A 13,972-nucleotide genomic window follows, 5' to 3' on the forward strand; every position below is an offset into this window, starting at 1 on the left:
CCCAGTTGCTTCTTATCCAACATAGGCTATAGTAGAGGCCCTAGGGAAGAGTTTTATAAAAGCAAAGCAGAAGTTCTCCTGAATGTTCTTTCCCCATTTGCCTTTCAGAGGTACAGGGACTTCTGGAGGCAAAGGCAATACTTTGGTGTTTAACAGTCTTTAATGGCCTATTAAGCTTAGACAACATGAAGTAAATCAAGGCTCATAAGGGGGTATGGAGTACAGTTTATTTTCTCCTCTCTCCTTCCAGCTGTGGGCAGCAACATGAGAACAAATAGACAGATACAGTCCATTAATACATGGCTCTATGGTTGGATAGCCACAGAGAATGTCAAAAGCTCAAGGGTAAGAACCAGAGAGAGTGGCAACAAAGGATGGTTGGTGTTTACTACAAGCTGCCCAGTCAGAATACTACTGATGAAGCTTTCTTACTCCAGCTTGCAGGAGACATCATGCTTGCAGGCTCTTGTCCTGCTTGGGGACTTCAACCATCCTGACATCTGCTGGAAAAGTAGCATGGCGAGCTATAGGCAATTCAAGAGACTCCTGGAGTGCATTGAGAATCACTTAAACCAGGTAACAGAGAGCCCTACCAGGGCAGATGTGATACTGGACCTGATGGCCATCAGTGCAAGCAAGCTAATTGGTGATGTCAAGATTGGAGGCAGCCTGTGCTGCAGGAATCATGCACTCATGGAGTTCACAATCCTTAGGGAGATGAGACAGCCAAGGGATACAGTTAGGACTCTGAATTTTAGGAAAGCCAACTTCTAGCTCCTTAAGGAGTTAGTCAATAGTACCCCCTGGGAAACTGCCCTCAGGGACAAGGGAGCACAACAGAGCTGGCAGGTCTCTAAGGATGCTTTCCAGAAATCACAAGAGCTCACAGTCCCCAGGTGTGAGAAATGGGTAGGGAATGCCAGCTGGCACGGCTGAGTTGAGACCTGCTGGTCAAACTAAATGGCAAGAAGGAAATGCACAGGGAGTGGAAGCATGGACATTGTCCTGGAAAGAGTAAAGGGTCACTGCCTAGTTGTGCAGAGGTGGGAACAGGAATGCCAGGGTGTAGCTGGAGCTGAACTTGGCAAGGGATGCAAAGAATATCAAGGGCTTCTACAGGTATGTCAACCAGAAGATGAAGGTCAAAGAGTGTACCTCTCCTGATGTGCAAGCCTGGAAAACTGGTAACAACGGACAAAAAGAAGGCTGAGGTATTCAGCAACATTTTTGCCTCAATCTTCACTGTCAGGCTCTTTCCCCACACCTCTCGAGTTAATGAACTACAAGGCAAGGACTGGGGAAGCAAAGTCCCTCCCACTGTAAATGGAGATCAGGTCTGTGACCATTTGAGGAACCTGAGCATACACAGTTCTATGGGACCTGATGAGATGCATACCAGCATCCTGAGGGAATTGGCTGATGTAGTTGCCAAGTCACTCTCCATGGTATTTGAGAAGTCATGGCAGTTGGGTGAGGTCTCTGGTGACTGGAAAAAGAGCAACATCAGGCCCATTTTAAAAAGGTAGAAAGGAGCACCCCGGGAACTACGACCTGTCAACCTGTGAATGGGAAGATCATGGAACAGATCTTTCTAGGAGCTATGCTAATGCTAAGGCACATGGAGGACAGGGAGGTGATTCGAGACAGCCACCACAGCTTCTCTAAGGACAAATCTTGCCAGACCAACCTAGTGGCCTTCTATGATGGAGTTACTACAGTACCAGACAAAGGAAATGCTATGGATGTTTTCTGCCTGGACTTCTGTAAAGCCTTCAACACAACATCCTTCTGTATAAATTGGAGAGGTGAGGATTTAATGGATAGACTGTTTGGTGGGTGAGGAATTGGCTGGATGGTCACATGGAGAGGGTTCAAGTTGCAGTATCTCCATCCTTTCCTGCTCATAGCTGGAGGGCATCTTCCCCAAGAAATTCCCTTTGTATTTCCCTTAGGTTGTAAATAAATAATAGCACCACTGAAATTTTCTGTTTTCTAACTTAAAAAAATATAATTTCCATTATATTTTGTGGTTTATGTCTTGCAGAATTTCGATCAAATGTCCACCAACCTCCTTTTAATTATTTACTATTTATAGGTGAAGCAATGAACTTTGAAAATGTGGATCTGTTTATGCTGTTAGTATCTTCTCTTTTATTCAGCAGTAACCAAAACAGATTCTTAGGTCATACTTCTAACCTTTGTTTGCTGAGAACTCCATTTGGACATTGAATTCCTTTTCAGCAGGGCTTCTTGTATCTATTTGTTAAAAAAATATGGTCAGTTGGTAAACACAGAATTATGTTTGAATTCCAACAGTATTTTCATGCAATATAAAAAAGAATTTGAGTTCTTACCTTCTTGTCCCAGAGAGTCCCAAACACCAAAATGAATAATCCCTATGAGACAGATAGTTACATGCAGTTTGATGATACCTTTTAATTGCAGTACTTAATAATTATTTCAAACATTGTCCATGCTCTTTAAACTCTGAACTCTATGACAGAGGACATATTTCTAACTGCATTTCACATAATGGAATGTTAATGTGGTAGGAGTTTTCCTGGCCTGGCCTATTTAAACTGGGTGTATATCTCTTCTGTAGAAGTGGCACAGATAGTTTCCCAGCACTAAACACATTTAGAAGAAGGCACCACTGTGTATGAAAGACATGCCCTGCCTATGCTTCCCAGATAAGCTAGCAGTTTGGTTTGAAGCATAAAATTTTTATGCTGTTCTTTAGAGACAGAGTAAACATAACTATTGTGCCCTTAAGAAATCCCATTGTACTGGGACCCTACTGGCCACCTAAATATGTTGTTGTAAAAATCATACCGACTGAAAGCTCTCAATCATGTGTATTCTTTTTATTAGTAGTACTATTCATCTGTTCTTGGTGACTTTCATGTTCTTTATACTAATTCTTGAATACATGAGAGCTTAATATGATGCCTCCAGATGCACTAAATGAAACCAGATGCTGAAGCTTGTCTACCTGAACATAACAGGGCTATTTTCCTGATCTTCAGGAATGAAATTCTTCCCAAAGGAACTGGCAAAGTTGTAAGTTAACTTTACATCAGCTTTATCTATAAAGCGCATCTGTAAGGCAGCTGGGAATACAAAATGCTGCTGAATTCCTGGAATGGGTTTTCCAAAGAGCCCTTTGGGAATGTGTAAGGTAAACCTGATCTCTCCCAAAATATTTTTACTCCTCTCCAAGTACAGCACTACAAGAATGTCATTACATGTTAAATGGTCATACAGTAAACAAAACCATATATATGTGCAACTCACCTGCAAAGCATTGAGAAGAGCAAAGAGGATGTGGAAGATTCGATGACTGTTTTTGATAATGGTGGCAAGACCAAATCCCCAAGTAAGGCCTAATAGGGGTGTCAAGATGGCCACACTTTTGCCAATTTGAAACAAAGAGTTCCTCTCCTGCCTGTTTGACCTATCCCCAATAGTTGGCCTCAGTATTTTTATTATAACAACTGCAGTGATAAACAAATTCATAGCCACAATGATCAGGGCAGGTATGACAAAGGCCAAGAGAGCTTTGCTGTCCTTCCAGTTGAGCCAGCAGACATCCTTTCTGGTGTAATTGTTCCTCGGCAGTGTGACAGCAATGGTGATGGCTGCAATGGCAAAGGGGCATCCATATCCCAAACAGAATGCCACTGCTTTCTGGGAGGTCTTGCTTGTGTTATGCAAGATGAAGACTAGTCTGTAGAAAAGAATGAGGCCCAGGCTGAGCATCCAGAAAAAGACACACAGGTAGAATAAATGGATGAAGAAGGTGGCCACTAAACAGATACCTCTGCTCATCTGTTGGTTCTGGTCATTGATGGAGGCAGTGACAATGAACCAAATATCAGCAATCAGAAGTGATGTAGCTATGTTGAGTATACAGACATGGCGCATATAGGAGGTTGTGTTGTTTGTCACGTATTTCCAGACTAAGGACTCAATTATAATGCAGACCACCAAACTCAAGATTGAAATAGCCAGGCCAATATAGGTAATATAATCTTCAAAGATTAACTGGGAGGATTTATCAGGTGACATCAGAATGGAGAATGATGTCAAGTGATTACAGGAACAAATGACATAATCTTCTACCTCTGTGGGGGTGCAACCATTAGTATCCCAGCCCCCTCCAACGTTGTTGAGAGTGAAGTTCCAGAAGACACACCGGGGCATCTTTAGAGACAAGTTTTTCTTTGCAAAGGTCATATTAATGTCGAACTTCTGGCTTCTGTTGCTGCTCACTGTTGTTGACAGCAGCAAACCATTCAGATACTCGGACTCATTCTGGAGCAAAATATGTCCGAGTTTTGAGTACATCACACTGACAATGGTTGAATTTTGGGTTAGAGTCTGAATCTCAGTTTCATCAATGAGCACACTAACTGTGAGGTTTTCTGTACTGCGGAAGTTCTTATTATAATCCATGTTGCTGTTTTCTGTGACAACTATACCTTGTAGCTGAAGGCTGTTTGCAGAGACAGGAGGAATGGTATTATTAACTGGTTGGAGACGTACGGAAAAATTTTCTACTGATTGAAGTAACAAAGAACTTTTGAGTATCTCCTCTTTATTCAGGTCTTCCCAAACTTTAGCTGTGGAATCAGCAACAATTAAGTCCACTGTGGAGAGGAAATTCTGGAACAACAAAAGAATAATGTTGTTACTGAAATCCCATACAAATCACTGTTGTTTCTCATGGTAATTTCTGTGTGGTCCTAGAACTGGCTTTTGAAAAAGCCCAGCATTTTTGTATGTTGCTCAATCTGTGCGGAACCTACAGTTGTTAGCACTCTGAATGCTCTATTTTCAAGTTAAAGTTTCCAGAAATGGAGCTGTGTGATGCTTTTTTTATGTATATTACTTGGTGTTTGTCTTCTCCAGCCTTCTTTTCCTTCTTTCTCAGGGTTTGTGCTATCTTTGTCACTTTCTATCATGTAGGGTTCTTCAGCTACAAAACATCATCTCTTTGCAGAGGAAGAGCAGTGCTTTTCCTCTGTACCTCACAATCAATGTTTCAAAGTATTTCTAAGATTTGCTTTGCTAATCATTTGTTGTAACATCTTAATTGATTTTCCTTGCTTGATCATAGCACCTGGAATTCACTCTCCCTAACTGTATTTCAAACTTTTTTTCTATTTCTCCTTCTACACATAGAATCATAGAATTATGGAGTGGTTTTGACATTTTAAGACCGATCCAATCCCCTTTCTATGGGCAGGGAAATCCATCTTGATGTTGAACATTTCTAATGATGAGGCATCCACAGCTTCTCTGGGAAACCTCTTCCTGTGTCTCACCACCCTCACTGTAAAAAATTGCTTCCTTGTATCCAAACTAAATGTCCTCTCTTTCAGTTTAAAACCGTTGCCCCTTGTCCTGTCACTACAGGCCCTGGCAAAAAGTCAGTCTTTCCCATAAACCCCTTTAAGCACTCAAAGGCTACTACAGTGTCTCTTCAGAGCCTTCTCTCACCCAGGATGAACAACCTCAACTCTCTCAGTCTTTCTTCATAGGGGAATTGTTCCAGCCTTCTGATAACTTTTGAGGTCCTCCTCTGGACCTGCTGTAACAGGTCCATGTCTATCTCATATTGGGGAACTCCAAAGCTGTATGTGGTACTCCTGGCGGGGTCTCACTAGAGCAAAACAGAGGGACAGAATCCAGAATACAGTTGGTTTTCTGGGCTGCAAGTGCACATTGTGTACTTATGTCCAATTTCTAGTTGCTAAGCATATCACATCCTCTCTTTCATGCACAGGCTTCTTGTCTTCATCATTTTGACTTTTTATAAACTCTTCTGTATCTTTGCTGTCATTTCATCTTTGCTCTCTTAATACTTTCCTGCTCCTGACCCTGAGTAACTGTGGAAATTCTTCAGGGAGAATCTCATCCCCTGTGACAAAAGGGGCCAAAGGGCTTTGTAAGAATGGGTAAGACTTAAAATAAAACCTTACTTGAATAGTGAGCTCCTCTGCATCTGCTGGGATAGAGGAGATCATATCCAGGATGGTAACAATTGCGCCTAGGTTTGCAGGAGAATTGTTTATTATGTTTTGCTCCTTTCCTGTGTTTTCCTTAAGCTCCGCAAGGTAGTCAGGTAGCTTTGCTTTTGCCTCAGGACTGTTGACCAAGGACTGGAATAGAAGATAACAAACAGCACACCACATGTTTGCAGTTTGCCTAGAGCTTGATCTTCCTAAATTATGGCGATCCCTACACAAGTAAAATAAACAGAGCAAGGGTCATTCTAGACATGCTGTTAACATTCAACTCTCTGACCCTCCAGAACACAACATCCTAACCTGTTCTAGGTTAATATCCAGGGTATTATGAAGAGTGGTGTCTTCATGATAGAGAATAGTCTCTTGTCTGTGCTAACTCACAGACTCCTGGAAAAAATTCCCCTCTGGTAATTTTGGGGGAAAAAATAGTTTGAATGGGCCAAAGCATATGAGGGAGCAAAATCTAGCAAGTGACATATATAACTGAGTAGCTGCACCTCTGCCTGGGACCTCGCTGTGCCTAATTTACTAAGATAAACATAGGAAGTATTTGATGAAAGAAAGACAATTGCTCTCATCTAACCTCACTGAAGGAAAGGTCACTCTGGATGGGTTGTACAAGCAAACACCACTATGATAAGATACCTAGGCTGCAAATCAAGGCCCAGTACTTATCTGTGAAGCGTAGTGGCTGAGGGAAAATGCTAAACAGGGCCTGGGTCTGAGCTTGGGCAGTGGCCCAACTGCATCATTGTTAGTGTACTCTGCAGCATGTTTTGGGTTTGTGGTAACAGCATTCCTGCCTGAGCATGGTTCAAGGGACACTGCAGGCCAGTGACACTATGAATAAGGTCACCTTGCCAGGGGAAGAGAGCGTTCATGTCTGTGGACATTAGCCATGCAATGCCATGTGCCCTCTGGGCCAGAAAAGGACACTTAACCTCACCGACTTGTGCAGATATAGGCAGCATTCTTTATATCTTTTAGAACATAATTTTAATTATTTGATTTTTAATGCTTCATATATTTTATATTATTATATTATTATTATTTTATATATGTTAAGCAAAAAACACCCAATAAAAATATTTGCTCTCTTCCACTCCCACACCCCAACCTCTAGAAAACTCATAAATGTTACCTCAGCACTTGCCAGCAGGTTGCTTATTGGTACAGATAGGCAGTCATTCCTTTCAAGCTTCCAAGATTTGCCAGAGCACTTGTAACTTTTACTGCCTCGGGTAAAACCATATGGATAATCCAACTCAGAGCATGGCTTTATTAGTATGTCTCCTTCTTTTCCAATCCCAATGCTGTCTGAGCAGGAAATTTCCTTATCTATATTGAGAAAAAGACATGGAGGTGGAAATCTAAGAAGCAGGGAGATGAATAATTTACACCCATCAAAACTGTGACATCCTGAAGTTCAAAAGTCTTTAGTGAGGATTTCAGCTTGCTTTCTTCATTGATAATTAATTTTCAGGGTCTATGTCTTGCATTTCCAATTGTTTGGAATCATGAATTGAAAATGAAATTTAATAAAGCTCTTTGGTTTTGAATACTGAATTAAATCAACAAACCAATACTCAAAGTTTTAGGATTTGTCTGTTACATTACAGGGCTAGATAGAGGGTGGAGTGGGATTATATTGACCGCTATGTGAACAGTAACTTACACAAAGTTTATTCTGTTGTCTCTGTGCTGCTGCATCACTAATAGGAAATTCATTGAGACTTTGATTGTGAGATCTCAACAGCTTTTGATGAAGAGTGAGTCCTGCTAATTGGTTTCATTTCATTTGTAATACCAGTAAGCATCTGCTGCTTAAAGTAAATAAAGTGCCTGCAGTGAAATCTGCCAGATGCACTGATTCAAGTTAGGCACCACTACTTGGAAAAACCCAAAATTTGTACATTATGGGGATGTCCAACATTTCTTTCTTTCCAATTTAGAATAGAAACAGAAATATTCAAACTATGGTCAGACCTAAACATTGAAATTGGATTTAGCAGAGTTGAATTGTAATTATCCATATGTTTAAAGTGGATATGCTCTCCCACAGGAGGACCTCCTGAACTAGGTAACTTCTTCCTGAGGAACCGCAGTCTTTTATCTTTGCTAAATTGTTGGAGCAAGCTGGGAGCTGCTTGACCACATTTCAAAACAGGAGACAAAGCTTGGTGGTGCACGCTGCACCATATAGAAGTAGGAACAGAAGATCTATAACTAGAACTACAACTATAACTGTATGGATATGGATATAGATATAGATACAAGAACTATAACTGCTTGGGAACATACTGGGGCCACTGTCAAATACAGTGAAGACAAAACATGTTGTCTGTTTTTCTTTTTTTTTAATTGCAGCAAAATTGATATTTTCGTCTGTATTTTAAAATTTCTCATCAAATAGGGAGACAAAAAGTCTTGGCTAACAAAACCTGCTCCTGTTAGGTGTCACCAGTAATAAACCTGTGGCATCTAATTTAACAAAGATATTGGAATTCCCTATTTAAAAGCTTTAAATAGTAAGTTTTTTCCTTACCAGCTATCAGGTGCAGACTTATACTTTCACTGTTGACTCCCTGTCCAATGCGGTTAATAAACTTGCAATGTGCTCTGAGCTCTTTCGTCATGCTGCATTCTGTTTCTGTGTAATTGCACATGTAGCAAAACAAATTCCCCGTTTTCTTTTCCTCTGTATGGAAGGATGAAGATAAGTTAATGCAGATTTGGGGTCAATCAGCTAGCAGACAGCAGAAAGCTTCAGCAAAACTTTCCTGTGGGTCCTAGAGAAAAAAATCTTCCTTTGTGGAAAAACTTCCTTTCTGTACACTGATCTCTGTCTCTTACTCCCCATGTAATACATCTTCTGGCAGCTGTTGCGTGATCAGTACCTTGTCAAATCCTGCCCAAAACCTCTTTTACTGTTCAAGAACCAGAGTTTGCTTTAGAAACTGTTTTGGAGAATGCTTCTTCCTGCGTCTGCTTTTACCACAGGTGTTTCATTACCACAGGTGTTATCCTACCACAGGCTAGAATACTTTTTTGCTGCTTTCATCTGGTTCCTTGTAACTCAGGATCTGAACCACACGCCGATTGCTTTTCAGTATGCCTGTGCCTGACAGCCAATGAGTGCAATGTCTTCTAAGAAGATCTCAGCACTTTTCTTAGCAGCCAAGGGATCCCTCAGTCTCCATCTGCTTTACAGTTCAGCCTGGGCTTGCACTCCTGCATGTCTTCTGGGTTAGTTTACGCAGGCCTTTGGTTTTGTTTTCAAATTAACTGTTTTGTAACCCACTTGAAAGTTTCTAGTGTATAAAATCGTGCCAGGGAAGCTGTAGAGCTGCCGTAAATTTGAAGACATAGAAATCTAGGTTTTTGTGCTGATAAAGATATGTTACCTGTATCCTTGAAGAAAACAGAACAGTTCTTTGGATTGCATTCTTTATGAGTTATTCTACATATTTCATTAATTAGTAGATCTTGTTAAGTAATGTTTCCATGATAGTCCAAAAAAGTGGCAGTGTGGAAGATAAAAGCAAATAAATGCAGTCCAGCAATTTCTAATCTGAACAATGGTGAGGATGCTCACTCCTCACTGCCAGACAAGGCAGACCAAACATTGAATTTACCTATTTAGTATTTATCACTAGAGCAATGACTTCATTTGCTCTTCTGCTAATCTCAGCCGTGCTCCACAGGCATGGTAACCTAACCACTCTAAGGAGTACTTATGAGTTGTCATAATAGCAGTAAGATTGAATTGGTTACAGAAACCTAACTGAAAACAAAAAGCCTAGGGACTGGGTTGTGACACATAATGCAACTAACGATTCTGCAAGTTTATGATTTCTTACCAACTTGAAATTCATTTTGCTGAACCACAAATGTAACAGTGTAATCTTCCTTGGTGTTAGCACTTATGCAGCACTGGAGGGCTTGTTGCTTTTTGCACTGCATAGATGCTGCAATGGGGTCTATCAGGATGTTCTGCTTCAGAGGCAAGGAAATAACCTCAATTGTCACATTGGCAGAACTCTCTGTGTGCTTCTGGGACACTGTGCAGATGTAGGTGCCTGAAAGGAGTGACACAAAAAACATGTCTCAGTAAGTGGAGTTGCTTCTTAGTTTTTGGACGGTTCCGAGCCCACAACTGAGCAAGTACAGTGCTGTTGGCAGGCATCATGTCTTGCTGGCCTCCAGCAGTTATAACTTTAACTCCTGCTTTAATTTACTGTGGCCAGACTTCACAGTGATTTGCAGGGCTAAGGATGCTATAAATGATGCAGATGTTTTATTGCCTTTGTAGCCAATAAAAACCATGTTCACTCACCGCTCCAGTCCTGTGTGGCAGTCTTCACTGTGAGCACAGATGTAGCTGGAAACTTGCTGGTTTTGATGCATTCATCACAGTCTACTATTTTCGTGTCATTTCCAGACTGGATTTTCCAGCTGATACTCTCATAATTGCTCACATCACTTTCACATGTTAGATTGAACGCATATCCTTCTGAAACTACTGAGTTTACGCTTGAAGATATTGTTACATGGGCTAAGACAACACAAGACAGACATCACATTACTGAGAGTCACTTGTTATAATCATATGGTGAGGGACTATTCATTAGGGACTGTAGTGATAGGACAAAGGGTAATGGGTTGAAACTTAAACAGCAGAGGTTTAGATTAGATATAAGGAAGAAATTCTTTACTTTTAGGGTGGTGAGGCACTGGAATGGGTTGCCCAGGGAGGTTGTGAATGCTCCATCCCTGGCAGTGTTCAAGGCCAGGCTGGATGGAGCCTTGGGTGATAACGGTTTAGTGGGAGGTGTCCCTGCCCATGGCAGGGGGGTTGGAACTAGATGATCTTAAGGTCCTTTCCAACCCTAACTATTCTATGATTCTATGATTCCATATCCTTACAAATGATATGTCCCAAAGAGACCACCTCTGCATTACAGTGCTGGTGGCCTGTCACATGCTACCTGACTCTTACCTGTCCGGAAATATGTCACTCTGATGTTTTCACTGTGCCTGGCACCATGTCCAGTTTGTAGCTCACATGTGTATATGGTCACTGTACCTGACTTTTCAGGTGGGCATAGTGACTCGTTGATGTTCAGCTTGTAGTCAGTGCAGTTTCCACTGAAACTGGAGACTCCTAAAGAGAAATAAACATACCTTGAAGGGCTGTGGATGTCAAAAAATACCTGGACTTTGGAAACCACAAGCAATCACTCCAGCTAAGGAAAACCTCATAGGTTTATATGATAGCATGGCACTTTTAACACATCATTGTTGAAGTTGGTTCACATTTTTTACTCTGCTTTTCACAGTGGTATTCTAAAGGCCTAATTGTCTGTGCAGTGCTGGGCACCTACTGCCCAAATAAGTCTGAAAGCATCAACATTGCTTGGCTAGTTCAGGATAACCCAAAATTAAGAGTATTCTGATTTGGCCTAACCTCATTATCTGAGATATTTAAGATAAGTATCTCTTTGCAACATATTTACTTCGTGCTTTATTAACTCTTTATATTTACATTATAAGCAAACCCTTGTGGAATGTTACTAGCATGTGATATAGCTACAGGTGGAGAGGGAAACTGTGCACTCAGTATTAAGCTATGCTGCAGCTGGTTTAAAGTGTAGCACCTGTCTCTCTTGGTTGCCAGATCTTGGTATGTGGTACACAGAAGTTTTTCATTCCCCAAGGATGATTCTGGAGATAGCAGAAGAGACTGACGCACTCACCCTTGCTCTCAAAACTAGGCAATACTGAAATAAAGTTTTTGGGAAAAGTTGGTGTGATGCTGCTCCTGGCAGCTGTTTGCACCCAGGACAGCACAGTTTAAAGCATTAATGTCTGCACAGTACATGGAGATGCCCAGAATCCTGCTGGCTCTGGCACAACACATATGGAGTCTGTACCATGCTGTCCATCCATCATCCTCCTGCTCCCACCTTTGGAGCATACCCTGTATTCATCCTAGTACTTGACCTTTGGGGTGACCAATTAGGAGGAGATCTCTGAAGAATAAACAAACCCAGCAGGTGGAAGACAACTGTTTGTTAATCTTACCTGTAATATTGATTGCTCCATTCACTTCCCAGTGACCAGTAAGCGATGGTAAGTGTTTGTCAATACAACAGGACAGCAGAGGACCATTTGCCTGCATTTCAGGACTGTTGCATGTAACGTTGATGTCATATAAGTTTGGAGTGATGTATAGCGGAGACACTGCTATTGTTTTCGTGGCCTTGTATATCAGTGTGTTAAACTGATCGCTGTTTGTGAAAGTGCACTTATAGGAACCTGTAAAACATAGGCAATATCTTAGCATTGAGAAGATGTTTTGCTGGTTTTACCTCTACACGTAGAATCAGGAGGTGGGAGCTACTTCTATCCCTGCTTTTCACATCTCTCTGCTCTGCAGTGGCTCTCCAACTTGCTAATTAAAATGTGCCCACAAGTCATCTGCACTATGCTTTCTGCAGACTCCTGGTAACAAATGTATCCAGGTTAGGCAGCTTCAGTGTTGATGGGTATTTGAGAAAAGACAAGTAGTCTGGGAGCAAAATACTTAAAATCTGGCTGAGTTGGTGCTTTGGGGATCTGTGTATTGACTATAGTCCACATGGCAGCAAGATGTCACAGTAAGAATATAGACTGACTCTGCAAAAGGTTCCTACACAGAATGGGTGAAAGATAGGTGTCCAGGGTGGAGTCCAGAAGAGCTGGCGCTCTAGGTATAAGCAGAAACTCTGCTCAGAAGATATTGCCAAAGAGCATGAAGTATTTATGAGCCACATCCTCAGGTACTTGTCCTCTGGATGCAGCCAGGCTTCCTTTTGAAATTGGCAATCACAGCTCCCAACTCCCTTCATACTTTAGGTATGTGGGTTCCCTTTCCCCATTGGGATAGCCAAGCAAGTAGGCCACTTACATTGGAGTGGAGATACCACAGTTCAGGGCATCCTTAGCCCAAAGAAGTTTGGACCCATGGCTCCTAGTTTGTGTGCCCAAATACTTGGTTACAGATTCCCTTTTTTGAAGTTGAATGTAAAATTTATGGTCCAAAGAACTGAGTGGGAGCTTGATCCAAAGGTCTGATAATACACAATAATTCCCCTGACAACTCCTCCCAGCAAAATGCCACAATTTAACTGGTTCTGATTTTCAAAAAGCCCTAAACATGAACATGTAAAACTAACTGTGAGCTCTGATTGGTTAGGTGATGTTTGCAAAGGGGGCAAGGGACATTGAGGACAAATTCAACTACAGCATCAAATTAGCACACCAAAAGAGTGGGAAAGCCCCACAGCAGTGTAGTCTCTGCTGTCTCCTGTGATAGAGCAGTGAAGCCTGGCACTGAGAATACCCAAGCCTGTATAACCATTTCAGTCATTTCACATCTTTGTGGCAATGTCAGTCCAGTCAGTACATACTTGATTAAAGGTAAAAAACTGCACCCAAAACTATGAGGGATAGTGAAGACCTCATAGCAGCTTCGAGTATCTACAGGGGGCCTGCAGGGATGCTGGAGAGGGACTATTCAGTAGGGACCATAGTGATAGGACAAGGGGTAATGGGTTAAAACAGGGAAAGTTTAGGTTAGATATAAGGAGGAAGTTCTTTACTGTAAGGGTGGTGAGGCACTGGAATGGGTTGCCCAAGGAAGTTGTGAATGCTCCATCCCTGGCAGTGTTTAAGGCCAGGTTGGACAGAGCCTCAGGTGACATGGCTTAGTGGGTAGTGTCCCTGCCCATGGCAGGGAGTTGGAATGAAATGATCTTAAGGTCCTTTCCAACCCTAACTATTCTACGATTCTATGATTCTGTTTTTTACATTTCCCCTAGGAAAATGCAGTCACTGCATTCCTCTTTGCTTTTTATAGAACTAACCACGTTAGAAATTTACATTTACTGTTTTAACAA

The 13,972-nt window shown here is 41.6% G+C and overlaps 1 protein-coding gene across 1 annotated transcript in view; it reads right to left on the minus strand.

Moving 5' to 3' along the window:
- ADGRF5 (adhesion G protein-coupled receptor F5) overlaps nucleotides 1-13,972 on the minus strand; it is a 47,098-nt gene that overhangs the window by 6,236 nt on the left and 26,890 nt on the right. The window contains exons 10-19 of the mRNA XM_005146430.3: nucleotides 12,117-12,350; nucleotides 11,032-11,196; nucleotides 10,369-10,587; nucleotides 9,893-10,111; nucleotides 8,578-8,730; nucleotides 7,174-7,370; nucleotides 5,985-6,164; nucleotides 3,295-4,665; nucleotides 2,355-2,396; nucleotides 2,197-2,256 (exon numbers count right to left, since the gene is read on the minus strand). Of these exons, the coding sequence (XP_005146487.2) occupies nucleotides 2,197-2,256; nucleotides 2,355-2,396; nucleotides 3,295-4,665; nucleotides 5,985-6,164; nucleotides 7,174-7,370; nucleotides 8,578-8,730; nucleotides 9,893-10,111; nucleotides 10,369-10,587; nucleotides 11,032-11,196; nucleotides 12,117-12,350 (2,840 nt within the window). The remainder of the gene's footprint in view (nucleotides 1-2,196; nucleotides 2,257-2,354; nucleotides 2,397-3,294; nucleotides 4,666-5,984; nucleotides 6,165-7,173; nucleotides 7,371-8,577; nucleotides 8,731-9,892; nucleotides 10,112-10,368; nucleotides 10,588-11,031; nucleotides 11,197-12,116; nucleotides 12,351-13,972) is intronic.

Source organism: Melopsittacus undulatus, chromosome 3 (genome assembly GCF_012275295.1).
Source record: "Melopsittacus undulatus isolate bMelUnd1 chromosome 3, bMelUnd1.mat.Z, whole genome shotgun sequence".
Classification (NCBI taxonomy): Eukaryota; Metazoa; Chordata; class Aves; order Psittaciformes; family Psittaculidae; genus Melopsittacus; species Melopsittacus undulatus.